This window comes from Cydia pomonella, chromosome 13 (genome assembly GCF_033807575.1).
Source record: "Cydia pomonella isolate Wapato2018A chromosome 13, ilCydPomo1, whole genome shotgun sequence".
In the NCBI taxonomy this organism is placed as follows: domain Eukaryota; kingdom Metazoa; phylum Arthropoda; class Insecta; order Lepidoptera; family Tortricidae; genus Cydia; species Cydia pomonella.
The window spans coordinates 20,054,903-20,078,497 of NC_084715.1; the positions used below are offsets into that span (position 1 = coordinate 20,054,903).

The following is a 23,595-nucleotide window of genomic DNA, read 5'->3' on the forward strand; positions in this document are numbered from 1 at the left end:
TGTGAGACGCAAATACAACCAAGATATTGGACGGATAGAATACCACCCTAAGTGTCTCCGTTCGCGTATTAGCGAGCGAGCATGCATGCGGGTGCCATGAAGATAAAATCAGTCGCACGCGTCCGCAGCATTGCTCATACAATTTTTCGTTAACCCGCTCACCCGCTCCGTGCATCCGCGTCAGCTAGCGGACGCCCTTACATTTAAATTAAAATGTAGCTGCTGTTGAGTAACATTCCTGTTAATCCATGTCGTTATCGTCTTATATAAACCGGTTTGCCTTTACAGTCTATTTATTCAAGTACTCTGCTTGCCCCTGTCTGTAGTTTTGTTCTATGACATTTGGCTTAAAGGGCTGGAATCCAGGTCATAAAATTTAAAAAAAAAACCAGAATTTGACGCAATTCTAGGGATTGACTGGGCAAGCCATGCTGGCGCCATCTGTGAAATACTTCGACCGGCCAACCCCATTGCTTCGCTTTTGCATCGTCAATATCTACATTTTCTCTTAAACATGCAAATTCATTTTAAACAGCCGATACTAATTTGATCTTTTTTTCAGAGCCCCAAGTCCGTTCAATATGCAATCACGTGCGTCCCGACCGACAAGCACTTCTGTTCTCCGCTACGTTCCCTCGCCGCGTGGAGCGGCTCGCGCGCGACGCGTTGCACGACCCCGTGCGCGTGCTGCACGGTGCGGCCGGCGAGGCCAGCGCGCTCGTGACGCAGCGAGCACAGTGAGTACCCCCCCGTGAGGCTGGCGAGCGAGGCTGCACGGCCCCGTGCGTGTGCAGCACGGCGCGGCCGGCGAGGCCAGCGCGCTCGTGACGCAGCGAGCACAGTGAGTACCCCCCGTGAGGCTGGCGAGCGAGGCTGCACGGCCCCGTGCGTGTGCAGCACGGCGCGGCCGGCGAGGCCAGCGCGCTCGTGACGCAGCGAGCACAGTGAGTACCCCCCCGTGAGGCTGGCGAGCGAGGCTGCACGGCCCCGTGCGTGTGCAGCACGGCGCGGCCGGCGAGGCCAGCGCGCTCGTGACGCAGCGAGCACAGTGAGTACCCCCCCGTGAGGCTGGCGAGCGAGGCTGCACGGCCCCGTGCGTGTGCAGCACGGCGCGGCCGGCGAGGCCAGCGCGCTCGTGACGCAGCGAGCACAGTGAGTACCCCCCCGTGAGGCTGGCGAGCGAGGCTGCACGGCCCCGTGCGTGTGCAGCACGGCGCGGCCGGCGAGGCCAGCGCGCTCGTGACGCAGCGAGCACAGTGAGTACCCCCCCGTGAGGCTGGCGAGCGAGGCTGCACGGCCCCGTGCGTGTGCAGCACGGCGCGGCCGGCGAGGCCAGCGCGCTCGTGACGCAGCGAGCACAGTGAGTACCCCCCCGTGAGGCTGGCGAGCGAGGCTGCACGACCCCGTGCGTGTGCTGCACGGTGCGGCCGGCAAGGCCAGCGCGCTCGTGACGCAGCGAGCACAGTGAGTACCCCCCCGTGAGGCTGGCGAGCGAGGCTGCACGACCCCGTGCGTGTGCTGCACGGTGCGGCCGGCAAGGCCAGCGCGCTCGTGACGCAGCGAGCACAGTGAGTACCCCCCCGTGAGGCTGGCGAGCGAGGCTGCACGACCCCGTGCGTGTGCTGCACGGTGCGGCCGGCAAGGCCAGCGCGCTCGTGACGCAGCGAGCACAGTGAGTACCCCCCCGTGAGGCTGGCGAGCGAGGCTGCACGGCCCCGTGCGTGTGCAGCACGGCGCGGCCGGCGAGTACAGACACGACCGGCAAGCGCTCCTGAGGACCTACCGCGAACCACGAGGCAACACGTTGCCTCTCTGTCGCACTTGTAAATTCGTATGTAAGTGTGACAGGGAGACAGCACGTCGAACGTGGTTCGCGGTAGGCCCTCTGTTCTCCGCGACGTTCCCGCGGCACGTGCAGTGGTACGTTTTGAAGTATTGAGACAACAATTTATCCCGAATAAAATAGTTGAATGTTTTTTTATCCACTTCCTTCTTGTTTGTTTGCAGTATATTCAACAAGCCGGAGGAGAAATGGACGTGGCTACTGAATAATCTAGTCGAGTTCCAGTCTGCGGGGAGTGTTCTAATATTCGTCACCAAAAAGGTATGCGGTAAAAGTGGTAAAACATTGAAATACTTAAAAAAAAAACAATAAACTTACGAAGCCTTTAGGTATCTATAAAATTTTACCTCTCAAAGTTTAACATGTTCAAAAATAAATTTGTGACTTAATATAACAATTGTTTTTCATCACATGTTTATTACTGATGCCATTGCCTTACCCATCTTAAAATTGTATATCAAACCTGCCGCCTCTTTCACCAATTTGACAATTGTTACCTAACAACCATTTACATTTCTCAGTTGTAAATCGTTGTTATCTGGTGAAAATCTTCATCGTAATGAAACAATCTGAATCACGCATATTTTCAGCTCGAAGCGGAGCAAGTGGCAGCAAATCTTGGCGTCCAGCAATACGATGCGTTATTACTACACGGAGACATGGAACAAGCTGATCGTAACAAAGTCATCACGGCGTTCAAACGACAGGAGGTCAACATTCTCGTTGCGACTGATGTTGCTGGTGAGCTAATTTTATATTTACAATAGATTCTTTATAGAAGCTATAACGGCGTATTACGGAAATGTTTATTGCTTACTCAAATATGGCACAATGTTTTGGGGTAAGGTGGTATATATACTCGTCGTTGCTGGTGAATTATTTGTTTATTTTCAACGTCTAGAAGGCGAGGCCTACAAAATAACTAAAATGTGAACCTGTTCTGAACGACGGCGGTCGCAATGTCCAGTCCACGAACTAACACAAGCCTGATTGAGTTAATTATGAAATTTGGTCAGTGTGTAAGATTTTTTTCAAGATCATCGGCAATCAATCGTGAGATTAAGTTGATTGCTTATTGGTATTAAGTGGTTCCTAGCCCAGTGAATAGTGCCTGCCTACGCAGCTGGAGGTCCTGGCCGCGTACAGTCGCCAACGTTACAGTCGTTAACGCTCCATAGCGTAGCGTAGTCATCTCTATCACTCTTCCATATTAGTGCGACTGTGACAGTTGCGTTTCGTTTCGTTCGCCAACGATATGCACGTTGGCTACGCGGGCTGGGTTCGAATCCCGGTAAGGACATTTATTTGTGTGTTTTCATGAATACATGTTTTGGATGTTTTTATCTATTTCAGTATACAAGGTGCTAACGAATTAGTCACGGATATTTTAAGAGATAATACATTACATTAAAACAATTAACTTTTAACTGTAATTATGGAACCTTTGTATATCATTTTTTTGTTTTCATTTACCGAACAAAAAAAGATATTATAATTATTTTGTAAAATAATCACCCTATTATGTACCTGTCAAGATGTTTAACATTGTCTGTCATGTCACGTCAAAAGTTGTTTTCCTTCAATGTCATTATGATTCGGCGGGAAAACTGTAGGTTATTAAATACTAGCGTCTGCTCACGGCTCTGCCCGCGTGGAAAAAAAAACTGTCCCATGCGAACAAGTAGTGTGAAAAAAGTAGTATGCTATTCCATACTAATAACCTATCTCTGTGCCTAATTTCATCCTGATGTAACAAACATCCATCTACCCATAAAAACTTTCCCATTGAATAATAATTAGGTTAGATATTTAACGAATGCTAACCTACCTAATTAACTAGTCTAAGTAATTTAAAAAGCAAGCACGGACATAAGAAAACTTTTATTAACATAAACTGTTTATAAAAATTGTTGAAAATGGTGACCATGGTTTTCAATGCACAATAGTGCTCGCTTTCGGATATTTTCATTAACACGCATTAAGATCTCTCTTTCCCTTTTCATAACCTCAAAGGCGTCGGTAATCCGTGTTTGTAATTCTTCTGATGTTCTGATTGTGTGCCCGTCGTTTCCATAAACCAAGTCTTTGGCTCGTCCCCATACGTGGAAATCAAGCGGTGTTAAATCTGGTGAGCGGGCTGGCCAGTTCACTGCACCTGCTTGAACCCCACCCCGGCCAATCCATCGTAATTGGAATCGCTCCGTTAAATACCTTCTTACGTTACGATCGTAATGGGCTGGGGCACCATCATGTTGAAAGTACATTCTCCTACGGAGATCGACTGGTACTTCGTCTAGCAATTCTGGTAGGGTTTCTTGTAGGAATTGAAGATACGTCCTACCATTGAGGCGGTTGAGAAAAACAGGGCCCAACAAATAATCGCCAAGTAATCCTGCCCACACGTTAACGCTGAAGCGAGTCTGAAAGTGGTCAGGACGTGCTAAATGGGGATTCTGTTCCGACCAAAAGTGTGCATTGTGAATATTAAATAATCCTACCCTCGCAAATGTACATTCGTCGGTCCACAGTATGTTACGTCTTGCGTTTCTAATAAGCCACTGACTGAAAAATACACGTGGTTCATAATCCTGTAGTTGCAGTTCTTGAACACGTGTGAAATGGTAAGGATGCCTTCCCTCACGTTTTAGAATTTTCCATACGTAGACGTCACTGACATTAAATACATTCGCTGCGTCCCGGGTACTGCTCATGGGATGGCGGTCAAAAAAATCCAAAATTGCTACTTCTAGACGAACTGGGTACCTAGGCCTACCGGCTTCACCTATTGGCATGAGGTTTCCGGCATGAAATCTTTGATGTGCCCGGTAGATAGTCTGAGGATTCACAATCGTATTGTATCTTTGTGCATAAAGTCTTGAAGCTCCCGCCGCACTGTAGTTTGAGTCGCGATAACATGTTACCATGTTTAAGTACTCGTTAAGTGTGTAGCGGTAAGGCATAATGGTAAATTAATTAAATTTCTTTGCAACCGACACAATCAGACAGCAAATTGCATGACACTGACATCCAAGTATTTTATTTATCAACTTTAAGAGGCCACTTGAATGATAGTTTAAAGAGGTTCTAGAATGTCTAAAGAGGTCTCATTTAATTATCTTATTAACAGGGTGTTTTAACGTAGCAAATTTGTTTCCTAGTTTTCTCCAAAAAAACATAACATAACCAATGCTGTTTCATACTTAAATGTACTCCGAGAACCGAGTACTATCAGCTGTAAAAATATCCGTGACTAATTTGTTAGCACCTTATATAGATATATTGTCGCCTAATACCCATGGTACAAGTTTTGCTTAGTTCAGGGTTAGATCGATATGTGTAAGTTTTTCGCCAAATATTAATTTATTTTAGCGCGCGGTCTGGACATCCCACACATCCGCACTGTCATCAACTACACCGTGGCGCGCGACGTGGACACACACACGCACCGCGTCGGCCGCACCGGCCGCGCCGGCGTCCGCGGCGACGCCTACACGCTGCTCGACCGCGCCAAGGACAAGGACTTCGCTGGACACTTGCTTAGGAACCTGGAGCAGGCTCAACAGGTAACGCTAGTTATAAACACCGCATCAGCCGCGGCGACGCCTGCGCTCTAATGGAGGGCTCCGAGGACATGCGGGTCATAGTTGTGGATAGGGTCGCAGTTATGGACAGGGTCCCATTTATGGACAGGGTCCTCAGTCATCAACACATCAACTACACCGTAGCTCTGTTCGTAAGCACACACAGGCTCAACAGTTTGGCTTTTAAAATTTCTTTGAGATAAATTCCATTTAATCGGAATAAAAATGTACAATTTATTTTAACAAACCACGGATAACAAAATTTGGATTACTAGTCATGGACCGGTACCTAGTATTAGACATTATAAAAGGGGCCACCGCAATAGTAAAGCCAAATGAACTGTTACGACGTTGCCGGACTTCGCTCGACATGTCGGGCGACATTGCTCGCCTTACATACGATGTCGAACTAAGAAATGTCGCACAAATAAAGATACCATGCAAAATTATTTTCGTTGTCTTGTATTATGTGACGGAGTGTAAATTTATGTATGAGATCAAATTTCGTTTTTAATTTCTCTTATGGTAAATGTAATGTACAATTAAAAACACATGCAACAGATTTTTAGATTTAGATTTTAGTTGATAAAATACAGAAATACAAGCGTGACAGAGTGGTCCAAAACAAGACAAAGAAAAGAATTTCGACCAAGTACGGTGACACCTGTCATATACAAGGGCCCAATAAACTTTATCGTCTTGAGGTTCTTATACTGGTACTAATTACCAGTATAAGAAACTAATTTAATGAAAGCATATTGAAAGGAACAGACTTACTTTTGTTTTATTTTGTTCGATTTTAAAACAAAACAAAGTTTATTCTACTTTCTGTGTATGATTAGTTGATAAGAATCCTGAGATCTTGACCGATTTTTTTGTGATCTATTTGCATATTTTTTGAGTTAAATTTCTCTTCTGACTACGGTCTGAAGTCATGTTTTTCACCACCACACATATAATAAAAGGTTCAACCCTGTTTTAACCATTTCATTCCCACTAAATTATAAAAAATACATTATAGTTTTTAATCATAAACTGTTAATAAATATTCTTATTTAGTCGTTTAACATTTTGTCAGCAATAAGGTTTTATGGTGATGTAGGTACCATGTAGGCAGGTATCAGAAGGTTCTTGGAGTGAAAGACGTTTTTAGCTATGTACAAGATTGAATGAATTTATTTACAAAAATGCGCGTAATTTATACAAAATTAGAGAAATGTAAGAAAGAGATCTATATACAGGAAAGAGCGTGATAAATAATAGTAGCCGCGCGGGACGCGCGGGATGAGGTGCGCGGGCGCGAGGTTGCGGCGCGTGGCCGCGGCATTCGCGCGCGCCTATAAAATAAAGCGAGCCAACGTTCCCGTCCTTTTCTCGGCCGGCCTCCGTAGGGTGCACATCGTGTCGTCGGTGCGCCGTGTCCCGCTCCGCTGCTTGATACTCGCTGGTAGAAGACACGAAGAGGATGCTGCAGGCTCCGCATATGCATAAACTGCCCTTGTCAGGGCAACATAAAACTGCTCTTGTTAGAGCAAACGTCACCGTTTCTCTGCTTAACCGCAGAGTGTCAATCGATCGATCTATAAACTGTTCTTATCAGAACAATTTCACTGTTTCTATAACGGACACGACGTCGGTCGATGTATATGTTTAAGTATGTATATATGTCCCCACAGGCTCCCTCTCAAGCGAAGCGTACCGGCAGGCGAATAGTGCGGCCTCGGCGTGTTGTGCTTGTGCTTACTTGAGTGGTCGTGGTTGTGTCGGGTCCGTTTCTTCTTTTCAGGATGCCTTTTTTCTGTTGTTGGTTGTTGTTGTTGTCGTTTTTGGTGTCTTGTGATGTCGGTAAACTCGGTGATAGCGTAGGTTGCCTAGTACTCGATGTTGTCGTAGGTATGTTCGTTGCGGTCGTTGAACTTGTAGTTGTAGGTATATCTGTTGCGCTCGTAGATGTAGGTATATCTTGCTCGGTGTCGGCGATGATAAATGCGGGTTTTAGGCGGTCGATCGAAATGTTCATCTGGCGTTTAGGTAGCTGCAGGGTGAATACTTTATCGTTGCGTTTTAGTACTCGGTAGGGTCCGTCGTAAGGTGCTTGTAACGGCTTCTTTACAGCGTCGACTCGTACGAATACTTGTTCGCAGGTTTGAAGGTCACGGTGGACGAATATAGGCCTCTTGGTGCTATGTGGGATCGTTGATATCGGCGTTAGGCTTTGTAGTGTCGCTCGAAGTTTCTCGACGAATTCGGAGTCCATGGTGACGTCATCGCGCGTAGGTAATAATAGTTCGCCGGGTAATCTTACACTGCAGCCGTAAGTGAGTAGGGCTGGGCTTACACCGGTGTCTGTTCGTAGTGCGGCTCGTAGTCCAAGTAGAACACTAGGTATTGTGACGATCCATGACTTCTCGCTTTGTAGTCTAGCTTTGAGTGCGGCCTTGAGACTTCTATGGAAACGTTCTATCATAGCGTTCGATTCAGGGTGGTACGGCGTTGAACGGGTTCTTTCGATGCCGAGTAGGCGTGTGAGTGACGCAAATACTCGACTTTCGAATTGCCGTCCTTGATCGGTCGTGATCGTAGCGGGGCAGCCGAAGCGGGAAATCCAGCCTTCGTATAGTGCTTTGGCGACGTCTTCGGCGGTGATCTCGCATAAAGGTATCGCTTCGGGCCATCTAGTTGCGCGATCGATCATTGTGAGTAAGTAGCGATGTCCACTGGCGGCCGTAGGTAGAGGTCCTACAAGGTCGATGTGTATATGTTCGAACCTTGTAGTTGGCGGGAAACTTGAAAGAGGGCTTGAAGTGTGTCGTTGAATCTTGGCGCGTTGGCAGTGTACGCATACTTTTGCCCATTTGCCTACATCGGCATTTAGGCCGGGCCAAAAGTAGCGTTGTGCGACGAGTTTTCGTGACGTTTTGATTCCGGGATGACTGATGTTATGTACTGCGTTGAAAGCGGCACGGCGATACTCTTCTGGTACGTAAGGTCGTAAGTGCGGCGTTGATGTTTCGCAGAATAGTTTGTAGGTAGTTCCGGGAATTTCAACTTGTTTTATTATTAAGTTATCTTGCTGTGCGAGTGTTTTGATTGTGTTGCTATCTCGCTCTTGCGCTTCTGCCAGTAGTTTGTAGTCGATCGGAGATGGACAGGAGATGGCTTCGATGCGAGATAGGGCGTCGGCAGCGGCATTTTGGGTTCCAGGAATGTGTCGTATATCGGTTGTAAATTCACTAATATACAACAGCTGACGAGTGCGGCGCGGTGACTCGTTGTTTGTACTTGTTTTCGTAAATGCGTATGTAAGCGGTTTGTGGTCGGTGAATATGATCAATTCTCTTCCTTCGAACATTTTTCTGAAGTGCTTCGTACTTAGGTAGATAGCGAGTAGCTCACGGTCGAAAGTGCTGTATCTAGTCTGGGCGTCGGAGAATTTCTTGGAAAAATAGCCAAGTGGTTGCCAAGCGTCGTTGACGAATTGGTTTAACGAAGCTCCCGCGGCTTTGTCGCTTGCGTCACAGAAGATTGCTAGCGGTGCGTGGTGGGAGGGGTGCGCGAGCAAGGCGGCGTTTTGTATGCTCACTTTGCACGCGTTGAATGCTTCGTCGGCTTCGTTGTCCCAGCTGATTTCTGTCTTGTCGCGCTTCTTCGCATTGTGTAGGTATTTGCAGAGCGGTGCTTGAATCTGTGCGGCGTTTTTGATGTTTTCGCGGTAAAAATTCAACATGCCGAGAAATCTTCGAAGTTCGTCGATGTTTTTCGGCTTAGGGTAGTCGATGATTGTTTGCACTTTTTCGGTAGGCGGTCGTATGCCATCTTTGCTGACTTCGTAGCCCAAGAATTTGACCGATGGCTGACCGAATACGCATTTCGACGGGTTGATTGTTATGCCGTAGTCTTCGAGTCTGCGTAGTACGGCGCGTAGGTGTTGCTCGTGTGTTTTTTCGTCGGCCGATGCAACAAGTAGGTCGTCGACGAATGGGAACACGAAGTCAAGGTCGCGTAGTACTTCGTGAATAAAGCGTTGAAACGTCTGTCCGCAGTTTTTGAGTCCGGGGCACATTCTCGGAAATTCGAATAGGCCGAATGGTGTTATGATGGCGCTCTTCTCGACATCTTGCTCTGCTATTGGTAGTTGCTGGTATGCGCGGTTGAGGTCCAATGTTGAGAATATTTGTTTGCCGGCGAGTTGGTAGGTAAAATCACGTATGCGTGGGATTGGGTAGCGGTCGGGCTTAGTGATTGCGTTAAGCCGTCGGTAATCTCCACACACACGTAATTCGCCGTTCTTCTTAGGTACCACGTGAAGAGGTGATGCCCAAGGGCTTTTGCTTGGTCTGCATAGGCCCTGCTCCATCATGTTGGCAAATTCCTTCTTCACGAGTTCGTAGCGGTGCGGTGCGATTGGACGTGGTCTGCAGTGAAGTGGTGGTCCAGTTGTTTCAATGAAGTGTTCGACGTTGTGTTTCGGGCTGAGTTTCATGGATGTTAGGCGAGTGGTACCAGGGTAGTCGGCAAGAATGTTGTGGTACGACTGTTGCACGTCTATACTGCGCACGGTAGGTATGTTAGCGTCAGTACAGAGCTGTGCGTTAGTGTACAGTAGGGTCTTGCCGTCGATCAATCTTCTCTTGGTGATGTCCACGACGATGTGGTGGTAGTCCAGGAGATCTGCGCCGATGATGGGTTTCGAAACTGCAGCGATGATGAATTTCCACCGGAATGGTCGGCGTAGGTTGAGATCGAGTTCTAGCGTCTTCTCGCCATAGGTAGGAATGACGGTGTTATTAGCGGCGTAGAGTTGAAATGGAAGTGGTTGCGCCTTCGTGCCGGGTGTCCTTGGTAGAACGGAGATGTTCGCGCCGGTGTCTACCAAGAAGACGAGTTTGCTGGTTCGGTCTCGTACGAAGAGGCGGTGGGATTTGGTGGTAACGCCGGTTTCCGCCGCAGCCAGCGTTACATTTAGTTTTCCGACGCTGGTGATGATGGCGGGATCGGCTTGAAGCTGCACGGTTGTGCGCATTTCTGTGCGTCCATGCCGAAACGTCGATGGTAATGGCAGTACGGCAGTGGTGAGTTTCTTGGGCTACGCGGTCTTCGATCTTGCGATTGAGAGTTGTTACGGGTACGTGATGGAAATCGTCTGCTTGAGCGGCTGTAGCGTTGATTGTAGTTTTCACGCGGTCTCGAGCGAAGCTCGGCGACTTCGAGTGAGAGTCTTCTTATTTCGCCGATGAGGTATTGCGTGTCGAGAGCTGACGCAGTTGGTTGAGGTAGTGGCGGTGGTAACGAAAGTGGTATGACGGCGGGAGGAGCGACTGCGGCGATTTGGTTCGATGATGATGGCGTGTGCTCCATCATTTTGTCGGCGAGCAGCGCGAGGTCCTCGAGCGTATTTTTGATCTGGAACGCTTCTTGCTTGATTTCTTCTGCTCAATCGGTGGTCACCACTATGGTGATGTAGGTACCATGTAGGCAGGTATCAGAAGGTTCTTGGAGTGAAAGACGTTTTTAGCTATGTACAAGATTGAATGAATTTATTTCGGTCGAGTATTTCTTTCACACCCCATTTGTTGTGAGGGTGAGTGGCCTTTCCATCCCTGTGGGGGATTTTTGGCGGTTGGTTTTCGCCTCCCGTTACAACGGGAGGGTCCTTCTGTGCTCATCTAGAGCTGTGGCTTCGATTGGCCGTGATTGGCCATGATTGGCCGTGATGGCCACTCATGAGTGCCGATCATGGCTTTGGTTTGAGGTAGCCTATCAGCGGCTTTACGGGTTTGCGGGCTCCGTCTGGCTGCTGCGGTCTTCCTCGTCTCCTGCGGCTACTGGCACCAGTGTCCTGGGGAGCTGGCGCTGTCGGCGGTTGTCCGGAGGGCGTGCGTGGAGTGGCGCGATGCCCTGCAGATGGAGGTGTCGCGAGTGGTCGGCGCGCTCGAACATTTTGCTCGATAGTTGGCTGATGAAGGTGTCCAGGCTCTGCCATTTCAGCCCGCGCTGGATGTCAATGTTGCGCACGAAGCGGGGGGCGTTGACTATAGTGCGAAGGGCCGCATTCTCCTGCGCACGCAGTCTCTTTTTGTGTGTCTCAGCCGTCATGGCGTACCAGGCGGGAGCTGCGTACGTCAGGCGGGACCGAATGTAGGTCTTGTATATCCCCAGCTTCGTGCGGCGGGGGAGGTTGCTGCAGAGCACTGGACGGAGCAGGGTGCGTGCTGTTTTCACGCGCCGGACCACTTCGTCGACGTGCGGCTTCATTGTTAGCCGCCGGTCAAGTGTCACTCCAAGGTACTTGACCTGCGGCATCCATGGCACGGCTTCTCCGAGTAGGCGAAGAGGCGGGGGGGGCTTATTGGTAAAGCCGGTTAGCAGCGCCTGCGTCTTGCCGACGTTCACCGACATCCTCCACCTGGAGAGCCAGTCGGGGAGGGCGTCAAGGGACCTCTGGAGTTTCTTCGCGGCGTGCGTAGGGTTCATGGACGCGGCGAAGAGGGCCGCGTCGTCCGCGTAGAGGCCCAGCTTGACGTCTCCCACGACCGGGAAGTCGTCGGTGTACAGCGCGTAGCAGGCAGGAGATAGGACGCTGCCCTGAGGTACGCCCGCGTGGATCGGGCGCTCCCTGGAGACTGCGTCCTCGACTGCGACTGCAAAGCGGCGCTCGGTCAGGAATGAAGCCACGACCTGAACGATGCGTCGGGGTGCTTGGGTCTTCGACAGTTTGTACACAAGCCCCTCGTGCCACACCCTGTCAAAGGCCTTCTCCATGTCTAAACAGACGGCTGCGGTGTGCTCCTTCTTGTTTAGTGCCGCCGCCATAAAGTGGAGCACTCTGGTGAGCTGCAGAGACGTGGAGTGCCCGTCGCGGAAACCGAACTGTTCCGGCCTAGGCTCGATGTAGGGCTGAAGCCGTCCCAACAGAAGCCGCTTATTTTATTTTTATTTATTTACAAAAATGCGCGTAATTTATACAAAATTAGAGAAATGTAAGAAAGAGATCTATATACAGGAAAGAGCGTGATAAATAATAGTAGCCGCGCGGGACGCGCGGGATGAGGTGCGCGGGCGCGAGGTTGCGGCGCGTGGCCGCGGCATTCGCGCGCGCCTATAAAATAAAGCGAGCCAACGTTCCCGTCCTTTTCTCGGCCGGCCTCCGTAGGGTGCACATCGTGTCGTCGGTGCGCCGTGTCCCGCTCCGCTGCTTGATACTCGCTGGTAGAAGACACGAAGAGGATGCTGCAGGCTCCGCATATGCATAAACTGCCCTTGTCAGGGCAACATAAAACTGCTCTTGTTAGAGCAAACGTCACCGTTTCTCTGCTTAACCGCAGAGTGTCAATCGATCGATCTATAAACTGTTCTTATCAGAACAATTTCACTGTTTCTATAACGGACACGACGTCGGTCGATGTATATGTTTAAGTATGTATATATGTCCCCACAGTTTAAAAAATAAAATATAAACAATTTTCTGAATAACTAATGCTGTGTAAAATCAACACGTGAAAATAATAACTTTAACTATACTTACGACCTCTTATTACTTGGGTATCAGTCCCACGATATCTGAAGCTCGACGTGAATCTATATCCATCTCTCACTCGCCTACACAAGTGCGATAAAGACGGAAATATACGAACATCATTCGATTGCGGTCATAGGCATACGGTCGCCATTTTTGTACTGTCAGCCCCTCAGTCCATTCCGTTATCTGACACCGGGAGGCAAGGACACTGCGATATTCTCTGTGAATTCTCTCGTGCCGTCTGTACTGAATATTATATCATAAAATTGCTCAAAGGAAATAACTTACGTAAACCAGCATATAAAAAAATAACTTGTGCGTTATAAATGTGAGCAAAAGTTCGTGTGATCATCATCATATCAATCATCCACTACTGGACATAGGCCTCAAAGGAATTCCTCAACGATCTTCGAGCTTCTTCCCACATCTGCCTTCGACGTTACCAGATCGTTTCGCCTTGCAAGGGCCTTATCTTACTGACCCCTGGTTGTGGTCACAGAATCTTTCTACCCCGTTGGCGACAAGCGATATAATTGAAATCGGATATATTAGCCAATATATTCAGGACATCTCGATATCTCAATTTGGAAGTACACTACGTTACATGTTGCAGAAAATTGTTCCTATTAAAATGGGCTATGAGGTCACAGGTACTACGAAAAAGAGTTGCGGGTGTATTATCGAACATTTATCTCATGACTTTTTTATGACTAGCGAAGACCGACAAGTCCATGTTTGTGACGCGTGTAAAAAGGAACGGGTCGAAAGGGAACAGGAAATCGAGGAGAAAAGGAAAATAAGAAAAAAAGAGTTGGAAGTAATCAAAAGTAAGAGAAAACAGCATATAAATAAATTGAAGCTGATCACTAAAAGTGATAGAATATTTTTTAAAGGTGTCATGAAAAAATTGAAAGAAATCACTGGAGTGTCGAAAAGGAAAGTGGTGATTCGCGAATTTGGCGATGTTCTTATTATTAAGAAAGAGAAGAAGAGATGGACGTGTGATAGAGCACGCTCTGAAGCTGTGGACTTTAATTTGTGGGACAGTACTACTAGTTTGGAATGGAGCTATATGTAAACAATAACTTGCCTCATTAAAATAATAACCTCGGTTTTAATGAATCCATGAAATTTCTAATTGAAAAAATATGAATGCGCATTGAGATAACTTCGAATGCGGGGTAATTTTGAAAATTGCAAATGTCCAATGAACTAGAAATACTTTCTACACCGGCAAAAGTAACAAAGATGCTTTGGTAAACGTTCCATTATTATAAGTGTTCCCAAATTATGACGTGCTTCTGGTTTCGTAAATAATAGCGATTTTTTAAAATTATACCGTTTTCGATGTTACCCCAATGCACCTTAAGTATCTATACAGTTTATATTTTGTCTAACATTGACCTTTTATTACTACGTATAGAAGCGGCACATAGAACCAGTATTTTGCGCCATGAGTTGTTGTTTGAAAACAAAGCTAGGCAAACAGGCTAGTACTCCCTAAAATGCATACAGTCATGAAAAACAAAAGTTGATACGCAATGTGCGTTAAAATATTTAACAGACTGCCTGATGAACTTAAACAACTACCACTCAATAAATTCAAAAACAAACTGTACTCTTTTCTTGTTGACAAGTGTTACTACAGTCTGAAGGAATTTTTCGATAATGGACTGTAAATTTTATAATTTGTTTGTATTAGTAACAGTCCACGTTTATGACTTAACGGCTTTATAACAAGTTTAATAATGCATGTTTTGATTAAAATAATTATGTCAATTAATCTTAAATTTTGTATAAAACAATTTGCATGGCTTTTTAAAGTCTAAATGTGTATGGCTCAAATAAAAATAATGTACCACCTTTTTGTACCACATTTAATGGCAAATAAATATATTTCTATTTCTATTTCAAAACATAGAAGCGTAGCGTGACTCTTGCGACCTAAACACGTAAGCGCCATGATTTTTTACGGCGCTTACGACGTTTTGGTCGGTACAGGTTGCGATTGCTACAATTTAAATTGTTTGATATGGCTTCTCTATAGTAATAGTAACTCATTGGTATCTGAATGAATTTAACAACGAAAAGTATTTAAGAAAGTGCAATTGACAACATTTCATTTTTATAATACCTAAAATTTTACATATGATTTAGAAGTATTTTGCTTCCAACACTGCAATATATTAATATAAATTTAATAAGGCTTATTACAAAAAATACAAAAGAATTAAAAAAAAATTGTGATTTTACCAATTCTACGGCACAATGGGTGAAATGCCATTGCCATTCATCACAAAAAAAAATTAGCTGTCATAATATTGGATTTGACATTGTCAATTAAATACGACGCATTGATTGAATTTCAAAGCAGAAAAATTTATTTATATAATTAAGTTACTATCTACTAATCGTTTTTAAAATGGACAAAGCCATATGGATTGATGAGCTATATACTCCTCCAAAGTATACCAAATACTGTTTCGTCCCTTACCTACTGCAAAAATAACAAAAATGATTCGCCGAAGATATCGGTACAAACATTTAATTACTTTACATTCGTTAGTGTTTATCCGTCGATCCGTCGTATCCGTATGAAAGCCTGGTATCATATTCGTGTATCAGTATCCTTTATAATATCCAAATCGTCGTAGAAATCTGATATTTTATCAAAATTGTTTTAAAACCACAACGGACCAGTTTAAAACATTGTCAATGACAGACAACGTCAGATTAATTAAGTCATGTTTTTTTTCTATCTAGCTTCTAGCGTAGAACTGGAGTTATGCCATTTTAGAATAAGTACACATTAAAAAAAATACAATAAATTAAATAAAAAATCCTAGTGGAAAAAATAAACTTTTAGCATATTCCTCGTTTCAATTAAAATGTAGAGAATCAATAAAATTATAGGGTCAGAAAATTGAAATGTTGTCAATTCTATAAAATTTATCTCACAGCCAATGTCGCGTGGAATAGATTATCATCAACTTAATTCAAAAAGGTATTTTACGAACTGAAAATAATTTTAATTTTAATCATTTTAACTTACTCGTATACGTACTTCTCTGGCGACTGATTGCACCGGCAAGTTGTGGTTTAGATTCAATATCTGTTAACCGCTTTAGTGATAACAGCTCGCATCGCACTAAATCACATCGGATGGATGGACAAATTGTTTAAATTATGAATAACTAGAGTCGGACCACGCTAAGTTTTCATTCCAGCTTTACCGTTACAGAGTTACAAGCCACAAGTTAGCGTGGCCAGAGTCTATTGCGTTCGAATTGGCGTGTATAGTTGTGTATCGGTTGCATCGAAAAACTTCGTTTGAAATTTTTCCGCGAACTTTAAAGTCATATATCCATCTTTTTCACGCTACTCAAGAGCGATAGAGATGGTGATATACGACCTTCAATGTTCGATTATCTTATTAATGAATTATCTCAAAGATAAAACTTTACTTACAGGAAATACTGGAATAGATGTCATACATATAGATAAAGTGATCAAGTCCACAGGCCGAAAACTTGATTTATTCCCTTGTTGTGTAATTTCCATCGTTTACTGTGAATACTGAATAGGAAAACGTTCACTGTGTCAATTCAGGACGATATATCTAAGACCCACGCTCGGCTATTTCCAACCGTGAATGTCCTTAGTGCTCCGCGAAACCAGAAAACGTGCGCTGGCCCCAAGCCCTCATCTGGGACGTAAAGATAGTAGTGAATTATAAAGCGGTATATTAATATCATCACAGAATGGATTTTAGGGGGCTAAATCAAATGACAGGGAGTTCCTATATCAATCTCTCCAAGTTTTGGTTGTAAAAATAGAATTGTATTAAAAGTGTGATGATTATACAAAATAATAACATAATTTTCTTTTTTTTGGCATAAAAGTACTTTTGAGTTCATTCATCATAATAAAACTTTTTATCCTCCATATTATCCTAAAAATATCCACTGGCGACAAAGCTCCTCCGATCTCAAAGACTAGTCGTGCTGCGATCTGGACCAGACCGGCATTTTCATAATAGCTGCATTGAGTATTAGTTACTGCCATGGGATTTGAAGTCACACACACCGAGACGAAGAGCTGTGGTTGCATCATAGAACACATATCACACGACTTTTTTTTTACTCACGATGAACGTATAGCCCATTTTTGTGACACATGTAAAAAAGAAAAATTTGAAAGAGATATAAGGGCAAAGAGAGAATTTCTTTCCAATTCGCAAGCAAACAAAAAAAGGGAACAGGAAATGTTGGAAATGAGAGAAAAAAGAAAGCAGGAATTCAAGGAAATGAGAATAAAAAAAGAACAGGCTATGATTAGAAGAAACCAGCACATAAATAAATTGAAGATAATTCCTGACAGTGACAGAATATATTTGACAGGTGTCATGAAAAAGCTAAAAGAAATAACTGGGGTATCGAAAAGGAAAGCAATACTTCGAGAATTTGGTGATTTGTTGATTATAAGAAAAGAAAAGAAGAGATGGACGTGTGATAGAGTACGTTCCGAGACTGTAGATTTTCGTTTGTGGGATTCTAGTGTTAGTTTGGAGTGGATACACGAATAAGAATTGTATCGATGCATATCTTGCAACAAGTAGTATAGATAATATTAACTTTAAAGAAAAACACAGCCTTTTGTCACAATTCTGTGGTCTTCGTCAGCAGTTTAACTTGTCAACTTCCGAGAGGAAATGCGCTATATATATGTCTATAGAATCCCCTCGCTTTCAGCATGACTCTTAAAAAAAGAAGGTTGCAACTCGCTTCAGCCGACTCCAAAAAATCGGAAACCAACAAAAAAAAACCAAGGAAATGAAAACCTTCTTCGAAATATTGAAGGTACTATTCACTCATATATTCATTCATTTAATTAGGTTAGGACACAAATCAAATAGCATATAATATAATAAAATAGCCATAAAACTTTCATGTATACAATATTTCCCTACTACTAAGTAACAAGACTGTAAGTTATGGAGGAGCGGGGCACCCTGATACAGGTTTTTCATTTAAAAGGAAGTCCCAACCACTTATGCCAATTTGTAAACCTTTAGATAGATAATCCGTTTTATGTTTGCCACTATACACACAGGAAATACAATTAATAAAATGAGAAAAAAAAACATAATACAAAATCATAAGAGAGAAATACACATTTATACAAAATAGAAGTAGAAAGAGAAAAAAATACATTGAAATAATACTGTTCCATACATATAGGAAATGTGTGCGTCGCAGCAAAACAAAAGGGTTCTGGCTCAGTATTACGCTTCACCCTATATATATATTCTGCTACACTTGATAAGGAAATAAATATTTTTCATTTTTCATTTACTTTCTCATCGTCATTCATTATCAAGTGATAATGATATTAGATAATGGCCGGCTTAGATTAATAATTTATTGTTACGAGTATGTTTATGTTGAGTTCTCCAATTAAGGTGTGAAAAAAATTTTTTTTTTTTGTCTCATTCTGGAGATAACTGCAGTTTAGGGAAAAAAGTATTTTTTTTACTTATAAGTATGCGTGATTTTAATTTTATTTATGTTTGATATTACTGATACTGATATTACTGGTATTAGGTTGCCTGTGGTTTATTTAAATATGGCATAGTTAATAAAAAAATATATATACATATATGTATTTTTATAAAAAATAATTAAATGTTGCATATAGTGTTGTTGTAACACGGGAATTACATTTAATTCAACAAAACAATTGAAAACTGTGACATATCAATGTCATTTCGAACATCGAACGTCCAAGATAGTACTTATGTTTAGTAGCAAATGTATGAACTCGTACTAAACACTAATCAATATGTAAACAGGCCCTAAGGCAACGTACACGCTCGTAAGGGCCTTATAAGATAAAAAAATAATTATTGATTATCTTCGATATGGAGTTAATAAGAATACCGGTGTCTTTGACAAAGTTACTTAATTTAACCTCGGGGATGCACCCTTGAAATTAACGGAAATCAAAAAACGGTAGATATTAATATTGTAATTTTAGCTTTAAGTAATTCATAATGAAAGAAATAAATCTTAATCTTAGGTATAACAGTGTTGGTTATCAGTAGAGAAACGAATGTTGTTTTTGCAGGAGGTCCCTGAAGATCTGATGCAGCTAGCGATGCAGTCCGCGTGGTTCCGCAAGTCGCGCTTCAAGAAGGGCAAGGGCAAGAACCTGAACATCGGGGGCTGTGGACTTGGGTATGTGTTTTTAAAATGTTGGCTTTAGATCGAAGTACGCGGCGCACATAGCCATAGTAAACGCTACTCATGCACTGTTAGGGCTTGATAATGGAGATCTAGGCTTTCCGAAACATGTCGCGCGAGTGACTAAAAACACGTCTGCTAATAGTAGATTATACACCAAGGGGATAAAGCACTGTTTTATGTCGCGGGCGCGATATTGAATCCTGAACGTAAGGAAGGACTCAGATTTAACTCTATTTAATTAAGACTGAGTCCTGAGTGCGGTGAGGGATTCAAGCGCGCCCAAGACAAAATTACAGCTTTATCTCCGAGGAGTATATTCTACTTTTCTTACCTCCTGCGAGACAATAAAAAAAGCGGCCAAGTGCGAGTCGGACTCGCGCATGAAGGGTTCCGTACCATTTAAGACGTATTAAAAAAAATCTACTTGCTAGATCTTGTTCAACATTTTACCACTTTGGAAGTGTCTCTCGTGCAAACTATTCAGTTTAGAAAAAAATGATATTAGGAACCTAAATATCATTTTTGACGACCTATCCATAGATACCCCACACGTATGGGTTTGATGAAAAAAAATTTTTTTTTTAAATTTTATGACGTATTAAAAAAAAAACTACTTACTAGATCTCGTTCAAACCAATTTTCGGTGGAAGTTTGCATGACAATGTATATCATATATTTTTTTAGTTTTTTCATTCTGTTATTTTAGAAGTTACGGGGGGGGGGGGGACTTCTCTCTCGTGCAAACTATTCAGTTTAGAAAAAAATGATATTAGGAACCTAAATATCATTTTTGACGACCTATCCATAGATACCCCACACGTATGGGTTTGATGAAAAAAATTTTTTTTTAATTTTATGACGTGTTAAAAAAAAAAACTCACTAGATCTCGTTCAAACCAATTTTCGGTGGAAGTTTGCATGGTAATGTATATCATATATTTTTTTTAGATTTTTCGTTCTGTTATTTTAGAAGTTACAGGGGGGGGGGACACACATTTTTTCACTTTAGAAGTGTCTCTCGCGCAAACTATTCAGTTTAGAAAAAAATGATATTAGGAACCTAAATATCATTTTTGAAGACCTATCCATAGATACCCCACACGTATGGGTTTGATGAAAAAAAAAAAAATTTTCAATTTTATGACGTATGAAGTGTCCTGGAACGAGAGGCTTCTATGATAGGTCTCAGGATCAACCAGTCGAAAACCGAATACCTCCACATGAAACGGTACAAAAACACACGCGTCAAGCGTGACAGTCTTCATGTTGGAGGCACCGTTTATCGAGGAGTTGACAAATTTCGGTACCTCGGATGCACGATTACCGACACAAACACCAGAGAGGAGGAGATCAATATACGCATCCAAAACGCCCTGCGATGCAGCGCAGCCCTCCATAAGGTGTTGGCGTCCAAGCTTCTCAGCAGAAATACTAAGTTACGGGTATATAAAACTATAATAAGACCAATCCTTATGTATGGCTGCGAAGCTTGGACACTAACACTGAAAGAAGAGAGTCAGCTCCTGGTAGCGGAAAGAAAGGTGTTACGGAAGATCCTGGGACCTATCAAAAGAGATGACGGCACCTGGAGGATCCGTAAGAATGCCGAAATCGAGGAGTTAGTGGCCGAACCCAATATCATCGGCGAAACGAAATGCCACAGACTTCGCTGGTTCGGCCATTTACTGAGGATGGGTGAGGATCGAGGTGTTAAGAGAGCTTATTTGGGACAACCGACTGGTCGCCGTCCAGTGGGTCGGCCCAGATACCGCTGGAGCGACAGTGTACAGGCGGATCTGTGCCAACTCAAAGCCGACAACTGGCAGGAAGTGGCACAGGATCGGGACAGGTGGCATTCTCTCGTTTTGGAGGCCAAGACCCTCTTTGGATCACTGCGCCACAATAGTTAGTTAGTTAGTTAGTTATTAAAAAAAAACTACTTACTAGATCTCGTTCAAACCAATTTTCGGTGGAAGTTTGCATGACAATGTATATCATATATTTTTTTTAGTTTTTTCATTCTGTTATTTTAGAAGTTACGGGGGGGGGGGGGGGACTTCTCTCTCGTGCAAACTATTCAGTTTAGAAAAAAATGATATTAGGAACCTAAATATCATTTTTGACGACCTATCCATAGATACCCCACACGTATGGGTTTGATGAAAAAATATTTTTTGAGTTTCAGTTCTAAGTATGGGGAACCCCCAAAATTTATTGTTTTTTTTTTTCTATTTTTGTGTGAACATCTTAATGCGGTTCATAGAATACATCCACTTACTAAGTTTGAACGGTATAGCTCTTATAGTTTCGGAAAAAAGTGGCTGTGACAGAATCGGACAGACAGACGGACATGACGAATCTATAAGGGTTCCGTTTTTTGCCATTTGGCTACGGAACCGTAAAAAGTAAGGCTACTAGAAACAATATTGTATTAACATAAATCAAAAATGAAAATGAATGTTCGATACACAGCGACAAGCGTCTTGTAGCACTCGTGGCTTTTGTTTTTTTTTTCGATTTATTTATTCATAAACAATATTCAGCTTGTGGTGGCCAGTACGATTTTCGAATAAATGAATTCTATTTTCAAATCAGTGCGGCGGCCGCCGCTCCGCGTGTGCCGCCGTACGGGCTCACGAAATTAGACTTTAAAAACATAACAATAAGAACTATGAGAAGTGAAATCACATTATAACCCGGCTTATAATGAAATTCAGTCCAATATTACCACCCAACTAAAGCCAAGGACTATAATGATTTGTTTCGGTAAGGTTTGCATGATATATAACTTGGCATTGTTGAGCAGGTGGTGTGAAAACCGCATTAAGATTAGTAAAATTACTACAAATGCATTAAATTCCAGATATAAGGAGCGGCCAGGGCTACCAGCGCATACAGACGAGCCGACAGTAGCGCCCCCTACTGAAAAGACTGGCGGACCCGCTACGGACCGTCTTTCGTCACTCAAGCAGGCTTTCCGCTCGCAATACAACCAGGTTACTATCAATTTTATAATCCAGATTACTATCATATCTTCCGAAGCCCACTATACAAAAACTTGGCCTTAAAATCAATGAAGAAATTAAAACAAAAAAATATTACTTTGCTAATCCTAATAATTTATTAATTTGCTTTAGTAATATATTTTGTTTAAATTACCTTAAGCCTCAGTGGACGCTCAAAGTGGAGCGTTGGGCGGGGCGTGCAGCGTGGCGTCGGGCTCACAAGTGACGTTAGCAGCGTGCAGTGCGGCCGCTCCTATACGTTTGCATTAGTTGAACATGCCGCCGCACGCCCCGCCCCGCTCAACTCGAGCGTCCAATCGAGCGGCCTTAGACTTACGAGGATATGCAAAATAATGTAGGTAATTTACTCTTGAAGTTGCGTGATGTATTGTACTCGTAAATGATTATGCAGTTGTTCTGGGCTTAAAAAAACTTAGTCACTTTTTGCCTTTTTTTCTAAAAACATTCGTGAATATTGTTGTAAAAAAGGAAAGTAAATAATAAAACGCGACCCTGATGTAGATGCTGTTGTTCATTCAGCTGATATTTGGGTAGCATACTACTAACGCCATCTGTGTTCTGCTTACGTAACTGGTCCTGATTCCTAATTAATTAATTAGTACTTGCATTTATATGACAACCGTAAGCAATCGACGTACTTTACTACTATTTTAATGGTAAGTAAAGGCCTTTTGTGAAATTATGTGGTTGGTATTATTCATATTTTAATAATTGTGCCGTGTTCAAAAAAAAGATACCACATATTTGCTTAACATACGGACGAAATTTGCTCTTATCTATATACGAATAACCTGTCAGAGCGTCCTTATGGCAAGCGATAATGTGGTACCTTTTGCTGAGAACGACACAATGTTTCGCTTAGTTCCAAAGGAATGAAAGTTGCTATTAGAAGTATTAGAACAAATTAAATTATTTTCAAAAAAGTAACGCCTTCTATGCTCAACGTTTAAAATCAAAATGAGTTTGTTGTTAGAATACCCAGTGTTTTGGGTGGGGGTTTACACTAATCAAAAAAACTCTTATGATACGGAGCTGATCTGATGATGGAGACAGGAGGCCTTGGGAACTCTGTGATAAAACAACGCAAATGAATTGTACCATAAATGAAATTTTTGCCAAAAACTTAGCTCATAATTTGGTAATTCCGGTTAGTTCCGTACACGGCGGGAAGAAGTTGATAACTCGAGATATACATTGAAGGAATTTGAACCTTATGTAATTATATCTTAAGTCAAATTTCTTCAATTTTATTAACCTGTCCCGCCGTGTACTGACTTGAGTTATGGAAGATCAGGACCTAACACTGAACACTTTAATAAATGAAACTTGTGGTCAACTATACCATACTAGCTTTTACCCATGACTTCGCCTGCGTGGAATG

The 23,595-nt window shown here is 43.2% G+C and overlaps 1 protein-coding gene across 1 annotated transcript in view; it reads left to right on the forward strand.

The window, feature by feature from the left end:
* LOC133524628 (ATP-dependent RNA helicase DDX42) overlaps window positions 1–23,595 on the forward strand; it is a 35,839-nt gene that overhangs the window by 9,230 nt on the left and 3,014 nt on the right. Inside the window, exons 9-14 of the mRNA XM_061860764.1 lie at window positions 563–737; window positions 2,008–2,104; window positions 2,434–2,584; window positions 5,213–5,406; window positions 19,070–19,179; window positions 22,052–22,184. Coding sequence (XP_061716748.1) covers window positions 563–737; window positions 2,008–2,104; window positions 2,434–2,584; window positions 5,213–5,406; window positions 19,070–19,179; window positions 22,052–22,184 — 860 coding nt within the window. The remainder of the gene's footprint in view (window positions 1–562; window positions 738–2,007; window positions 2,105–2,433; window positions 2,585–5,212; window positions 5,407–19,069; window positions 19,180–22,051; window positions 22,185–23,595) is intronic.